This window comes from Polypterus senegalus, chromosome 18 (genome assembly GCF_016835505.1).
Source record: "Polypterus senegalus isolate Bchr_013 chromosome 18, ASM1683550v1, whole genome shotgun sequence".
Classification (NCBI taxonomy): Eukaryota; Metazoa; Chordata; class Cladistia; order Polypteriformes; family Polypteridae; genus Polypterus; species Polypterus senegalus.
The window spans coordinates 10,431,714-10,448,606 of record NC_053171.1 but is presented as its reverse complement, the minus strand read 5'-3'; the positions used below and the strand labels follow the sequence as shown (position 1 = coordinate 10,448,606).

General features: G+C 40.0%; 1 protein-coding gene across 4 annotated transcripts in view; it reads right to left on the bottom strand.

Annotated features, from left to right (window-relative positions):
* LOC120518483 (Fc receptor-like protein 5) overlaps positions 1–16,893 on the bottom strand; it is a 51,765-nt gene continuing 34,872 nt past the window's right edge. For 2 of the 4 annotated variants that reach the window (XM_039741295.1, XM_039741296.1), the window contains 7 exons: positions 12,768–13,055; positions 9,136–9,441; positions 8,889–9,011; positions 7,449–7,556; positions 6,481–6,558; positions 1,778–1,809; positions 1–577 (listed from right to left, as the gene is read on the bottom strand). In XM_039741295.1, the coding sequence (XP_039597229.1) occupies positions 371–577; positions 1,778–1,809; positions 6,481–6,558; positions 7,449–7,556; positions 8,889–9,011; positions 9,136–9,441; positions 12,768–13,055 (1,142 nt within the window). In that variant the 3' untranslated portion in view covers positions 1–370. The remainder of the gene's footprint in view (positions 578–1,777; positions 1,810–6,480; positions 6,559–7,448; positions 7,557–8,888; positions 9,012–9,135; positions 9,442–12,767; positions 13,056–16,893) is intronic. The other 2 variants (XM_039741297.1, XM_039741298.1) reach the window with 2 other exon arrangements.

The following is a 16,893-nucleotide window of genomic DNA, read 5'->3' as shown; positions in this document are numbered from 1 at the left end:
TAAATGTTATTTCTTTATTTACAGGTCACTATTATGAAAGCTACATTTTGAAGATAACCCCTCAGCTAGCCCTTCATCAAATACATGATGAAAAAAGCCAATATAATTATTACGGCATCACATCATTTTCTTAGTGGAGTAGTAATAGATTGTCGGCAGTCCCGCTCTGTGAATATCCTACAGAAAGGCAGACCACTGGTGTGCACATCAATATGTTCTCTCCTGACCTGCAATAGGCCATCATGTCAGCTCTTCTGTACATATGTGACCATTACTGTACATTATCTCTTACAGCTACATCACTTCAAGTGAGTTCATCATCCAGGAAGCACCTCCGATGCTCTTGTGCCTGATTCGTTCTCAGTTCATTTTAAAAATTTTCATACAGATTCTCGCTGTTGCAGTATACGTTCTCTCTGACATGTTCCAGCATTTTTCTCTCTTCTTGTCTTTCAACCTCATCATCTGTCCCTCCTTCCTCTTCTTCAGACGCATGGACGTTTTTCTTAATGGAGCCTTTCAGGTTGACCATAGCATATGTCACGTAATACTCCACAGAGTCTGCGTTGGCTGATCCCTATTAAGAAAACCACAGGTTAATCAGGAACAGGCAATTGGTATTCACTATGAATTGTGGGTGTTCAGCATGAAAGGTTCTTTATAATATGACTCAGCACAAGGGTTTTAAGATTGGTGGCTGCTTCTCCCCAGTCCTGTCAGGGTTATCATTGTAAAAAAACAAATTTCAGATTATAAGATTATCTTTAAATTGCTTGACATAGTTTTAAAATAAATATGCTGATCCTTAGCTGACTGAAAAGTTTTACACTTCAACTTCATTAAGTGTTCTAATCTTGATGTTTAAAGTAAAGTTTTTTCCTGGTTACAAACTTTTACAGTATAATTTTATAAAAAGGGATCGGGGGGTGATATGTGGTCTGAAATGGGTCAATCTTCCCATCTTTTGTGGAACAGGACAACTAAATTCTTCAATGTTAATTTACAGTACATTTCTCTTCCATTAAAAAATAAATACAGGGATACCATAAACCTTGAAGAACTGCGTAGCCATGAAGCAGACTCAGCCTTGGAAATATTTACAAGTTATTTTCGTTTTTTTGACCTAAAGTCACATGTAACCTGTGAGGGTCTCACTCTTTTGATCTGAAATCATGCATAACTATTTAATGTTTGTAAATTAAAACTTATAGAAATTAGGGGTTTTCTAATTTTGATTTCATGTCAAACCACACTTCTCTTACTTTAAAAATAATCTATTAAAAACATTTGGCATACAGTAAAAAAGATACCAACAAAAAAAACTCTCTGTAATTCTTAGTTAAAATCCCTAAATTTAAGAATTATGACCTTCAGTTGATCTCAGTAAGAGCTCAATACTGAAAAAGTTATGGTTCTTCAAAAACTATTTCAATTCCTGGAGGTGGTATGCAAAAAGATAAGGTTGAGGACTCCTGGCCTAGACATTATCAGGTGACATTTGATCACCAATGCATCATTAGTCTGCTATAATTATGAATTTGGTTTGATCAATTGAATTATTACTATCCAGTAACCAAGAAACAATATCATATTCCATTTCTCAGCATGGAGTTTATTTTAGTGGAGAGCCTTGAGCAGATGGTATGATAGTTTGGGGGGTCCTTGGCCTAAAAGAAGTTGGGGATCCCTACATTAGCATATCCATTTAAGCCAGTTGTACTGCAGATGGGTATACTAGGAGAAGCACATGTGTACAGTTGTAGGTTTAAAGACTCACCGTTCTGCCCTTGGATTCGTTCCTGTTTGCTCCTGTGGATACAAATGAGGCATGTTAGAGACGTGTTAACAGAACAGAGAAAAAGGCATGTTAGCATAAGAAGTGAAAAAGGTTATAAGGATAATAGGTTACAAAAAAGAAAAAGAAAGAGGAGAGAGAAAAGTATAATGAAGGAAAAACAATGGTCGCCTAGAAACCTAGAATGACCCTTTTACCCTGACGAGGTATGACTAACTGGATCACAACCTCTGAAACCTCGCCCCTTACTGGGCAAAAGTGGGCAATAGTGTAGCTGAACAAAAAAACAGTCCAAATCAAAAATTAACTTCAAAGCCAGGCATTGAAATCAAAAACAAATGTTTGTATCAGATTCCTCAGTGTCGAAAACTCCTCTAATGATTTGCAGCTTAATCTAGATATTATAAGAAGAGTTGTGATTTTGAATTTTGTGACAGTATCTCTCTGCCTGCCTTTTTTTGCTTTTCTTTCTGATTTTTTGATCTGTTGTGAACTAAAGAGTTCCTGAGCACCAGAATCCATCCACCCATCCATTATCCAACCCGCTATATCCTAACTACAGGGTCACAGGGGTCTGCTGGAGCCAATCCCAGCCAACACAGGGCGCAAGGCAGGAAACAAACCCCAGACAGGGCGCCAGCCCACCTCAGAAGCACCAAAATCTCAAAGATTATTCTAAAATGCCCACTAGGCCATCACACCTAGGCTAAAAATGAAAAGGGCAGAGGTAGAATGTTTATAAATTAAAATATTTTTTTTTTGCAAAAATACTCTGTGGTACAAAGTAAGCTCCAAGCCACACAAAGGCAGAAAAGCCAATCCAAGACAAACAATGTCCCAAAACATAACTGAGAAGAGTAGTAAAATATTCCAGAAATCACAAAAAAAAAATACAAGATAAGCCACCACACCACAAGCGCATTTAATAATAATAATAATAATAATAATAATAATAATAATAATAATAATTTATTTTATGTATAGGTGCCTTTCACTGCACACAAGGATACCTTACAGAGCGCATTAACAACAACCATCACAACTTAAAGTTAATAAAATATTACAGTACAACAGAACCAGGATAAATACAATAAGAAAAATTAAATTTAAATTTATCAGATAAAATTATCAGACAGAATAAGACAGCTTAAAAAGATGTGTTTTAAGATGAGATTTAAAGGTAGGAAAAGAGTCGATATTATGAATTTCTTGTGGGAGAGAGTTCCAGAGGCAAGGGGCCACTCGACTGAAAGCTCTAAACCCCATGGTAGTCAAGCGAGCAGGAGGTATGATAAGATTGATAGAGGAAGAAGATCTAAGGATACGAGAGGGAATGGAAATGTGAAGAAGATCAGAAAGATAAAGAGGTGCCAAGTTATGAAGGTTCTTGTAAGTAATAAGCAGAATCTTAAAATGAATGCGATATTTAATAGGGAGCCAGTGAAGTTGTTGAAGGACAGGAGTAATGTGTTCTATGGAAGGGGTTCTGGTAATAATACTTAATAATAATAATAATAATAATAATAATAATAATTAATGAACCTCAAAGGACTGTGAGGTTTTCCTTAGCCTTCAGAGAGCTAAGGGCAGTCCCACTCACTGAAGATACTTAAACACATAGAAATAAAATTATCCACACTGTTAACGTAAAGAATGAACAAAATAGACATAAAAACAACCGTTGAACCCCAGCTAGGAGGGCAGCCCTGGCCGAAACACATCAAGATCTTCTTAATGGTGTGGACTTGAACCCGGACACAGGCAGACGGACATCTTAAGTTCACCACACACCCTTTATTTACAACTATTTACAAGTCAATTTATGTGCACCACAAACCCCAGTGCCTCTTGCACTGTTCCCCCAGTGTCCAGGCCTCACAATGCCTCTCTCTCCTGGCCGCCTCCAGTCCTCTCTCCAGCTCCGTCTCTCTTCCACCCGACTTCCGCCATCGACTGAAGGGAGGCGGCCCCTTAAATAGGAACCCGGATGGGCTCCAGCTGCTTCCCGGCACTCCTCCGCAGACACGCCCCAGTGTGGCGGAAGTGCCGGCTGCGCACCCGGAAGCCGTCCGGTGTCCCCTGTCGCCTTCCCCCCAGCACTTACTGGTGTGGCGGAAGTGCTGGGCTCCAGGGATATCCAGGCACCAGGGCGCAGCCACGGGTCCCTACAGGGCTGGGCTTCCAAGTTTACCCGAGGCCCCCAACATAACCAGGGCGGACGCCCCCTCGCGGTCTGGAGGAGGCACAAGCCCTCCTCCGGTCCTCCTGGGCGTCCCGGATGCCACAATGGATTAAAGACAGCTAGTGTGTCCAGTAAAATAAGAAAAGTAAAACAAACAGAATCGACCAGTGGTTCTCAACCTGTGGGGCGGGCACCCCTAGGGGGGCACGAAGTAACAAAAAGTGGAAAAAAAGGAAACAAGAATCACAAATATGAAAAAAAACATCTGTTGAAACCAAAACAAAATTAACTTAAACTACATTCTGATACTAGAAAAATAAATATAGAGTTAGATAAATGTCGATGAAAGTTAAGTAGGTATAATAAAACATGCATCTACTGTACATTTCAAAAAAATGTTAGGGGGGGCGTGATTAAAACTGTCATGAAAACTCGGGTCTCAAATACTTAAAGGTTGAGAAACACTGGATTAGACAACTGAGTGTATTTAGATGCTTTTTAATTAACAACCCAGTTATTCAATGAAATCCAAAAATGCTATGTACCTGCTTATTCCAGTCAGAGAAGCCAGGTCTCTGAGAAACCAGGATGATACATGTGGATTTCATTGCAAGTAACCTTATTATTTGGCTATGTAAACCTTTCGTAGTTTGCTCATGTCTGTTAGCCTGTGCACATGTTAACTTCACATATGCATCCAGTAGCCGTAGGCAGAAAAGCATCAACAAAGATCAATTTCCTAAGAGAAATGCTCAGTCAATTGAACTATTCCTATGGTTGAAATAATCTGCCTCAATATTTCAGAGATCTCTAAATGTATGTTGATGAGCTGAATGTACTGTGCTAAGCTCAGTAGTACATTCTTGGGAAAACGTTGGGGTAATGCGTTAAAAGTAATGCGCATTATGTGGTGTGATTACTTTTTAAAGTAATGAGTAACCTAACACAATATTTATTTTTATTGAAATGAAAATATCTGTGTAATTATCATTATTTCAGAAGCACTGGGAGAAAGTCAAGAAGTAAATGTACTGGTACTCTGCTCCTCTGCAGGGCTCAATCACACAGCCCAGCAAAAAGGAGCTAAATGTAATCCAGTAACAGAAAAATATTAGTAACAAGTCAATTTAGTATTAATCCAGCTTTTTTCTATTGAAATGTTGAAACAGTTTGATTGGGTGGCCAGTGATCATATTGTGTATCTTCAGTGATTCAATTTAGTGATGTATAAAGAGGATGATTGTTATTAACTTTACAGCACATTAAGGATTAAACATATTCACAGCTGTGGTGAACTGCCTGCTGCTCAACCTTGGCTGGGACACCCAAAAAAGAGAAGGGTTGGGGAAGGCAGCTACTGTGGGACACTGCCTCCCCCAAGACGCCAGATGGCGAGTTCCCTGGAGTAAAGTGGTGCCCCAGATTCCCGCAGGGCATCATGGAATCTGTAGTTCGGCATCACAGCCTTGCTGGATACCGTGGGTGCCGCCAGAAGATGCTACAGAAAGATCTGGGGATTTTTATTTTCCATATAGCCTAGAATAGCTCCCAAGTCATGGGGTCGGAAGCCCTAAAATACTTCTGGGCTGAAGAAAACTTCAAATCCTTCATCTGACCTGGAAGTGCTGGCAAGTCATGGGGACAGAAAAATTGAAGCACTTCCGGGTCAAGGACTATACTGAAGACCTAGCAAGCGAGCTGGAGTTGGGAGGTAGAGGACAGAGCTTGCTGGGAGGTGTGGAGGAGAATTGTGATTTAATTGTGATTACAATTGCAGTTATTTGCCTGTTAATTGGTGGCAGTGGTGCTTGAGGAGCACTGTAGAAGGAGAAAATAATTAAACAACTTCTTGGTGCTTTTAACTCCTGTTGTCAGTGTCTGTGTGTTGGGTTAAGTGCTGTTATAACGCCATCTAGTGTTTCACAGTATAAAGCACACGAAAATTATCACGTTTGACTGTGTTTCTGGTCAGTTTCATGAAAGTTTATATGTGAGCTTAGGATTTAATAAGAAATGCTTGCTAGTGAAAGAAATAGTTTTTCACACAAAAAGATAAAGTAATGGAAACGTAATGCACTGTTTGTAAAACATTACATTTTATGATAAGTAGCTACATAACGTATTTAGTTAGCTCCATTATGGTTTTTGTATTTAGGGGGTCCATTAATGTTTAATAATTTTTCTTTTTTAGCACATGTTTATGTGGCAAAGAAGGACTGCATAAATGGACTCATGCATGTAAGCTTTTAAGAAGCCAGGTTTCTTCCTTAACCGGGTTATTCAACTTAATTTGGTTATGTGAGCACATGTAACCATACTGACTGTGGTCACTGTGGGAAAAGAGATCATGGAGAGGGTAATCTAATCAGAGGGATTGTTATGAAGAGAATGGTGTAAGTAACAAAGTTGGCAGGCAATGTAGTCACTATGGCAAACAATGTACAGTAGACACTAAAAGAGAGGATGAATGAGACGGACAGAGAAGAAGTGCAGTGTCTGTTACCTGTTGTCTTCTTGATGTCCACCATAGAGTAGACCAATCTTTCATCTCTAGGTCGATTGTCTATAGGGAATCTATCATCTGCATTGAGGAAAAAAGCCAACTTATTACTTTCTGACTCAAAACCCCTACAAAAATTGTATCTACAGTATTTAGGATATATTTTGAAAAACCCTTCTAAACATGTCTTCAATTTAATATTGTCAGGCTTATTTATTTTCCCTTCAATTTGCCATTGGCCCTACTATCGGTGTATTTTTCCCATGCAACATCAATCAGGGACAGTCATATGATGAGAGGTTCAAGAGAAATATAAAGGGGTTCTTCATTCTGCCCACAACCATTCATTTTGCTGATATTCTGTAATTGGCTTCTACTATCAGTCTCTGTTGCCATGCTACATTAATCGTGTGGCCATCCCATGACAGGAGGTTCAACTGAAATTTGATGGTAACTCATCTCTTTGTGATCAATTACACATCTGTCCGAGGGTGAACTTCATTCACAGCATGTTTTACAAACTACATGCCTTTGGTAATTGTGCCTGGACTGGCACTGAGTTCTATTAGACTGGGCTGCTGTTGATGACAATACAATATGAACAACAAAACAGTATGTGTAAGAGGCCATTTATCGTCACCTTCAAAAGCAGGTTACCTCTACTTCTTGCTAAGGGCAGATGAATATATTTAGGGGACCTGTGGCCATCATCTCCAGTAGGGGTGTCAAACCTAGTTTCTGGAGGGCCACTAATATACCTCTCTGTTATTGGTGTTTGAAATCATTGCTTAACTTATGCATATCCGAGTGATGCTTTATTTCATATCATCTGATCCCCAGCATCTCATAACAGAGTGTATTTTATATTATGTGTATTTAATACATTTATTCCAGTATGATAAAACATATTTAACACCTGTAGCTACCCAGGTCTGTACTAATATTCCTTAAGCCACTCTTGAGGTACTGACCTGAACTGGCAGCTGGCACCAGATTGTTTTGCTCCCTCCACTCATCCATAGGGGGAGCTGTTGGCACAGCTGGTAGCCTAGAGTTCTGTCTGTTTACTTTGGGCTTCTCTGTGAGACACAAATTCAGAAATATTTGTATTTTGTTTTGAGGGAACAAGCTAGAGTGATGCAGACATCCATTACTGTAAGCTCTAAAGTGCACATAGGCCAAGCACACACTTACAAATGACTGATTTATAAAACGTTTGGAACATGTGCAGTAGTTAGTACTGCTGACTAACCACTCCAACAGATTGGGTTTGGATGCTTTACGTGGTCACTTTATATGTGGAGTTGCCATGTTCTTCCTGTGTTGGTGTAGATTTTCCTCCAGGTTCTCTTACATCTCTAATTTTACACCATAAATTATCTCCATAAAAGTGAATGAACAGTAGGTGTATGTGTGACTGTGTGTAGTGATTGACTGTGACACCCAGCACTTAATCTTTACCGGACTCCGGATTTTAAGCCCATTAGCACTCTTTAACCTCCAAACTCACTCCAAGACATTCAAATGCATTCCATGACCCCATAATCTATATAAAACATGTATTTTTCATTTATTGTAATGTTTAAATAAACAAAGTGTATTTAAACTTTAGAAAAAGCAGTGTAACAACCCAAGGGTATAAGAGATGAAGGAATGGAGTCAATCACTTTATGCTAACTGTTGGTGACTGGCTGAGAAAGGACTGTTGGCTTCTCCATTGGCACTTTCTGCCTTGCGTCCCTGGTCTTAGATGGCAGCATGTGCTTCCATCTGTTCTGTCCCTCTGTCAGCCTATTAACTCCATCCATGTCCTTTCCTTGCCTGAAACATTCTGTTATAAAGGGGCATTGCTTCTCTTCTCATTTATATTAATTGATATAGCAGCACACAGTGCATATCCATACACTGACTTTTTCCAATGCATTGTTATAGGTGGCTGAAGACTACACTAGTGTCAGTCCACCCTGGATGGGATGCCATTCTCTGTCACGTCATGCTCACATTGGGACAATTTAGAACCACCGAGTTAACTCAATATATTTTGGACGTGTAAAGAAAATAGGAGTACCTAAAATAAATCACAGAAATGGGAACAACATGCATATCCCACGCAGACAATACCTGGGCATCATAGCAGATGAAAACACAGAGTGTGAGAATTGGACAAGGTAACATGGTGTTTTCGAGTCCAAAGTCCTAGTCATTAAGATATTACACCACCTTCCTGGTATTTCTGACTTTTGTTCCTGCACTTTGTTCCCCTGTAGGCTCAATTTTTAACTTCATCAAACACTCTGAACAGTGCACTCCATAATGAGGGTACAATGTTAAGAAATACACAAGTGTACAGACATTAGTACTGCTCTTAGGCAAGCAAATAAGGTGACAGATTGCCATATGGACACTCTTACCTACATATTTCCTCCATTGGCTGCAGTAAGAACGATATCTGATTGCAAGAAAGGCGATGCAGATAACCAGAAGAAAGGTGATCAGAATGGCTGTGATGATAAGGGCTACAGGAGATGAGTGAGCTGAAAGATGTTTAGCAAAGGAAAATGTTAACATGACATCCAATGCCCAGACTGAACAGATGGTCTACAAGTTGGAAAGCATTGAAGGTGGTGGGACAAAGCCCACAGAGTAGACTTATTTTACCTATTTTCAGCTGTACAATACTGCTGCTGGACGTATAGGTCTTGCTGTCGCCTACTCCATTAACAGCAACGCAGTAGTAGTCCCCTTCGTGGCGCTCGCTCACAGAGTAGATGGTCAGATAACTCCCTTTCTCACTCAGTGCATAGGTCTTGGCTGGATCGATGCTTGGAAGCTCATGGTCATTATGAAACCAGATAAAACGGGGCTCGGTGCCTGCACTCAGTGTACATGTCAAAAAGATGCTGGAGCCCTTTGAAACTCCGGTGCCACTCAAATTGGACATGAGACTAGCGCCAGACACTGGCACTGAGGGAATGAAGAAGAGCAACATTAAATTACTATTGCAAGGTCTGGAAAGTAAAAATATTAGATGGCATAGTGACATGCCACCTGGAGATAAAAGTGCACTGGGTGACCACTAACACCTGAGGGCTCTAGGAATACATTCAGTGAGATCTGATTGCTCTGCCTGTCAGGGGAAGGCTTACCAAGTCAGATGTGGCAGCATGGCTGGAATGTAATAGCACTAGTTACTATTATAAAGTGGGAAGAAAATGTGCTAGTTAATTATGTGTTTTGGGTAAGAATTTGTTTTTTGGGTGATATTCTGGTATAAAGATAGAAAAAATAACTGGAGTATATAATCTTTAGAGGTCAACATTATCAGCTGGGCACCAAAGGGCTGCAAACATGCCCAAATAATAAATGAAAAAATAATTGAAAAAATTGCTGAAGAAATTAAAGAAAATAATTGAAAAAAATATCCTCATGTTTGGGATTTATTATGTCTTTTTAGCAATAATCTAAAGCATAGTTCAACCTATTGAAACTCAAGGATTTCATTTCTACCCCTATAGCTCAAACCTCAGATTTTCTGGCCAAAGCCCCGCTATGATCGTCACCAGCATAGACATCATAATATTTTGAAATTCTGAAAAATCCACAGAGCTCCAGCTCTTTGGTGCAGTCACATGCATACTGCCACTGACATGTTTAGCTGAAGCATAATCTGAGAGAAACAATCATATTATTGTAGATTCAGGAGGTGGGGTGTCTTGATAGCAGCTACTGCCTCTTCTGCTATTTTAAAGCAAACAAACTAACAAATAAATAAATAACACTTTATGGCTGCTTTTGCTGGCCTTTATGTGTTGCTAGTTCTAATTTCTTCCATTTTGTGCACAGGAGCTCCCTCCTCTAATGGAGGACTTTGTTTTTCATAATCATACTGCAGTGCCCTCTAGTGCTTCACTCTGTTTAGTGCTTGTTGAAGGAAGGCAGCTGAAACAGTTCACAGTCACTGGCTTTGGATCATTTTGAACTGTTGGATCTCTTTTGGTAGTCTTGAGCTTGTGAAATTTTAAGACATTATTAAATTCACTGTCCATTTGATTTAGGTACCTTATTTCAATCTCCAGCGAGTTCAGTTGCATTTCACATAGCAAACCCTTAAGAAAATCAGAACATAATAAACTCCCCGTGGGTGTGTTAATGCACAGAAACAATTTATACCTGGGATTAATAATCACAGATGGTCGGCAACAGCTGCATTTGTGCACCAATGCATTCGCAATAATGACTGGTTTGTTTCTCAAATGCAGCATTATAAACTGTGGCGGACCAAATTATTTAATTAATTGCTTGCATTGGCAAAGGCAAAACTGAAAATTAATTAATTGATTGATTAACAACAATCAATAAGATATTTTTCTGACATTAGACACAAATTTCCTATACTGAGAGAAAGCAGGCACAGTGTCTGGACCCAGGATTCAAATCCAGGATTTTAGAGCTGTAAGGCAGAAATGCTAAACATTGTGCTGTCCTTAGCATAATACAATGTGTTTTGAAAAAAGGTATTTGAACAGTATTAAAAAGAATATATTTATGTTTGTGTCAGACGGCTGTGGATCCTGCCCAGCCGAGACACCTGGAAGGACTGGGTTGAGGGACAATACCTCTCCTGGGCCATGAGAGAGCAGCCATCCTGGTCTTCTTGGGGGTTATGGGATCAGAGCTTAGACGCTCATCCCTACTGGGGCCAGTGGCCACCACCAGGGGGCGCCCGGAGGATTATGGAGCCCTGGACTGCAGTACTTCTGCCACAACCGTAAGTACTGCTGGATGAAATTCCAGGCAGACCTGGAGTGCTTCTGGGTGCTCATGCGGCACTTACGCCACACCAGGAAGTTCCGTCTGAAGATCATCAGGAAGCACCTGGAGCACATCCGGGGCAGAACAAAAAGGGCTGCCTCACTCCATCAGATGAGCCGGAGTCGGGTGAAAGAGGACGGAGCTTATGAGGAGAGGAGTAGAGGTGGCTGAAGACTTAGGAGAGAGAAAACAAGGGACTGAGTTGGTCTAATTGAGCATTGTGTGGTGCTATATAGGAGAAAAACCATGAAACGTGGGTGATTTTGGACATCTAGTGTCTGTCTGTCTGTGTACGGGGGCTGAACTTCCACAAAGCAAAATGCTTATTTTCTGATGTTTATTTTTTATTGTGTCTTCTATTTTTCTATTCATTTTGTAAAGCACTTTGAGCTACATTTTTTTTGTATGAATATGTGCTATATAAATAAATGTTGATTGATTGATTGATTGATTGATAACTGCAAGAGTTCATGAAAATCTTGCACTGCTTTGCATGTTTTGGAAAGGGCATGTTAAATGTAGGAAAATCCACAGTAAATGGAAACCTCTGTTGAAGGTATTCAGAGTTATCTCAAAGTAGTCGTACAGGGTGAGTTTCATTTCACTGTATGATGTTGTGTATCCTTTCCAGTAGTCTACTATATAAATGTAATCTTTATTTAGTTTAACTCAAATCACATGTCTACTGTCTTTGGTCCTGCAAACAGTTAATAACTTTCATTTTGAAATATTTCATTAACATTTACTATATAGTATCAAAACCAATGTGCCTCCAGTGTCCATATTGTGCTCGAAAAGTAAGAGGAGGCTCCATCTGTTCACATCACTCCTGCGGTGTAAGATTAGGGGGTCTGATCATTGATTGCACAGGGCATTCGTTTATCACCACCTTTGCATACAGTTTGATCATCCCAATCACAACTGAATTTAGACCTTATCTTTTTAAAGTGGTCAACTGTTATCAGACCATGAGAGACATAGAGAAGCTCTGAGCTTGGATCAGATTGACTTGTACTTGCTCAAGCTGTTTAATATTCATTATTATGCCGAGTTTGCCTAATTACCAACAGCAATGACATAACATGACTACCACAGCACACAGAAATATTTCCCTTAATGCACATTGGTGTGTTACTGGTAGTTCAACTGGTCCTTTGTCAATCAAATTCATACCAAAAGTGCCCGTCTAGTTTGCTAGGTGCTGTGTTGAGACCACTGTTTCTAAAGGGTCTCGGTTTAGTTGTTTTGGCCTACACCAGTGTGACTGGCATGTTACCAAAATGAACAACCAAAAGGAAAATAGACCCAAAGTTTGAAACAACTGCTCCCAACAAACTAGGTATGCTCAAGATTAACATCAAAAATGTAGAGTGAGTTTATTATTCAGTGTGAAAGACTTTTGAATTTATAGGAATGTAAACGTGGCAAAGTGAGCGACTAGAAAATTGAAGGAGAAGAAGCAGGTGTGGCACACTCACCAATGACCATGATGTTGATTTCATTGCTGAGTGCTGGCTCATCTTCTTCACTGTTATTAGCCCTGCACCAGTATGACCCGGTCTGGACCTCTCCAGTGATGTTCAGCTTGTAAGAGATAGGTCCAGAGTCTTCTGTCAGCTGGATGTCATTATTTTGTTGATTTCTAAAGTAGAGTTGGTAGTGGATTGGGTCAGTGCCTCTGGATGACTGACAGCTGATATGAAGACTGTCCCCTGGAGATGTTGTCCTGTTTCCACTGATGACCATCACTGGTGTGGATACTGGAACTGGAGGCAGAAACAAAAACAGTCAGCAACACTGAAGATAAAAAACATTCCATAGCCATGGCTCCAAGACTCTCTTCTCAAGTAATCTAAACTATTTGGATTGAAATGAAATGTTAGCAATCTGGAGAACTGTTATTACTCAACGTTAAAACGATGTACCTTTTCAGATATGTCTGTAACCATTAATTAATTACTTGATGATTTTCGTGCTGTCCCTGAGGTGTATGTTGTGACTTTTTTTATAGTAGTTAGTTGCTTAAACATGGAGTTCATTCTTAATTTTTTTGAATCAGCTTTTTCAGTGAAGGGCTGTGTCGATGGAAGAAATACGAAATATACAGGATACACTCACACTGCCTCATTGACTGACTGATTGATTGACTCTCTTTCTGAGTCTTTATAATGGTCATGGGGAGCCATCATTTGATATAAGAACCATAAACTGGTCCCTTCAGAACACATTTGTTCATTTATTCTTTTGGCAGTAAATGGCCAGGGATAGCTGGAATATATTTGGACTGAGTACCAGTTCAGGACTATTCCTAGACTGAGTGCCAGTCTATCTCAGGACTCACACACGCACATACAGTCCTAATGGGACAATTCTGAGACATTGCGAGCGTACCAATAGAATACCTATAAATAGAAAATGTGTGCATGAGTATTCATTACTATCCAATGATGTTTCTTGCCTTGCTCAATGCTACCAGTATGGACTCTGTTCTTTGCAGCCCTGAACTGGATTAGGTAGACTAGATTAAGATTTGTTAATGATTGGATGAGCTGAAGACCTGGGAGGCAGCAGCACCCTACACTACAATTCCTCTGCTCTGTAGAACATGTTCAGTACTTGCAAAAGAGAAAATATTGAATATGTCAAAAATAATTCAAACTGAAAAACAATTTCTTGTTAGCATATGTCTTCACCATACAAGAATCAATAAATGGGAAAGATCCCTTAGTGGCCATACTAGTTATAATTTGCAATGAGTGGAAAGTGCCAGGATGATATTAGTTAATGACTGTTATCCTAGAGGACATTCCTTTACTTTTCTCTGAACCATTGCCAAGTGTCCCATTAAAGATGCACTGTTTCCTTTTTTTATTAGGTCCCAGACAGACTATAACAGATTTTCCTCCTTTATTTAGTGCTCTCCATTTAGTGCATGTCAAGTTAGGTTTAGGCCACACAGATCGCTTTAAAGTGAAACCCAAAAGTTGTGCTCTAAACTCATCAGACCACTGGATCTTTAACCACATGTGTGCTGTGATCCATAAATATTTCTGTTTGACTCATCACATAGCTTTTCTTCATTAGAGATTCCTCATATAAGCCATTTTTGAAGAATCATTTGTAAACTCCACTCTGACCACTGAGTGTTCAGAGGTCTTTAGCAACATGTGCTTCCCATGGCTTCTATCTTTGAATAAATAGCCGATGAAGGTTCTGTCTTAGTGATGAATAAACTGACAGCACCTCCAAGGGGTTTTCAAAAAGCACTGGTGTGTTCAGCCTGTCATAGTCAATAACTTGAGCCATTGAGCAGCTCTCAGTCTGTCATGTTTTGACTTTGCTTTACTTGCAATTACACAAAAAGAACAAAAGGTGTTGGTAACCAAGAGATTAGTGGGACTGGACACTGGTTTATCCAGTATGTGACATGGTAATACAATTCTGACAACTGAATTCACATGGTGTCTTAGAGTAGACTGGCACTCCTACCAGATTTGTGCCTGCTTTGTAATCAAAGGTGATGTACCCTGTTACCCTGAACAGAATTAAGTGGGTCTGAAAATGGATTAATGGATAAGCTTATTTGGGTTTGGTAAGGTGTGCCCTGTGTGATGGGTGGCACAACTTACCTCGCCAGGAGGTGAAGGCAGTGAGTGGGCACAAAGAAGGGCAGGATATTCCTTGCCTTGCCAGAAGACTGATAAAGCATGCCAATTTGCAGGTGGGCACATTGACTTCCTGACAGGGATGGGTCAACGACCCTAACCCTTTTGGGAACACCAGAATGATGTATGAGCATGGGAAAACAACCTAGTAGGGCTACATACTCCCCAACATGCCAGGTGATAGCTTTTTCTTGGTGAACATACATGTGCAACAGCCACAAGGCATGCAGGGAACTGTAGTCCCATAGCGCAGCCTTGTTCTGTTCCGTGGGTGCCGCCACGGGGTGCTGCAGGGATATGTGATCCCTACTTTGCGGAACTTTTGTTTGACCTGACTTTGAACAGGCTATGCCCTAGGCATCAGAAGTACTCCCAGGTCTAAGATAAAAGGAGGCATTCAGCCTCATCCAGGAGAGCTGATGTTGGGTAGATGAGGACAAAGCTTGCCAGGGAGGAACAGAAGAAGGGATTAGAAGTGTGAGAGTGTTTATAAGCATGGCAATATGGACGTTCCTGTAGCAGCTCACTTCATCAGCCATGGACGCTGTGAGAAGGACTTTAAAGTCACAGTGCTTATGGGCAACTTCAGAACACAGCAAGAGAGAAAAGAATGGGAAGTTAAACTGATGCTAAAATTCGACACAATACAGCATGGTTTAAATAGAGACAAGAGTTTATGGCCAGGCATGAGGATTGTTTACATCTCTCTGACTTACCCAGACAATTTGACTACAGATCCACATTGAAAGGAAAGCTCATCAGATACTTCAAAAGACTTTGTTGGACAGCTATCGAATCAAAAGATATATACTATACATTGTTCTCTCTTGCTAAATGAATCTCAGCCTGGAGAGTTATATTAATTTTTTACATTTAAGATGTCCCACTTAAAGGTTTTCCAATGCTGTATCTGTCCTGGTGTCTATGTAAACAGAGAATTCAAAATTTCTGTATTACATCTTGCCTGAAGAAAGTGCCTGAACTGCCTCGAAAGCTTGCATGTTGTAATCATTTTAGGTAGCTAATTAAAGGGACCATTTTGCTTAACTTCTCATTGCATGCATAATTGTTAACATGGTACTAGTTAAGAAGCCTTTGTAAAGGTAATTATTAATAATAAACCTTGTATTTGCACCCGAAGCTTGTGTCTGTGAGGTGGAGTCTGGAGTTTGGGATGCTGCAACACCCCTTAATGGTCACAAATATTAAAACGTGCGATTGAGGCAATTTTGTTTTGTAGTGAGTTTAAATCAAACTCCTAGATGTTTTCCATTTGGAGCTTAGATTTTTGTCCCCGTACATGTGTTGTTTTGTTCCAGGTACTTTTGTTTTCTTTCCACATCTCAGAAACATGTTTGTTAAGTTAGATTGTAATTCTGTGTGTGTGAATGGGACCTGAGATGTGCAGCCCTCCACACTACTCAGTTTCAGGTCCTGCCTTGCATGTAATGTTTCTATGATAGGCTTCAATCTCCGCCAAAACCCTGAATTGGATTAAGCGGGTTTGAAAATGCTGTATGTTGCTCCCATAGTTAATGTGCATGAATGTGTCTGCAAATAAAAAAAAATCAAGGAATCATTAAGTGTACAACTGTTTTTCACATTTTTCATTCATCGAAGTAACCACCTTTTGCTGATATAACAGCCAAACTGTGGTAACCCTTTTGAGTCAAAATGCCAGTCACTCTGTGCAAGTCACCAACTCTGTCTCCAGCAAAAGAACCCCAGACCATCACACTTCCTCCTCCAAGTTTGACATTTAGTGTCACACACTGAGGGACAATCTTTTCACCAACTTGACAGTGTATAAAAACCCGGAGTGAAGATATCAAATTTTGTTTCATCTACCCATAAGTCTGCAGTAATCCACAGCTGGTATTTCAATGCCCATTTTGTCCTTTAAGGAATGGTGTTCTAATTGTCACTTGCCCTGTTAAAC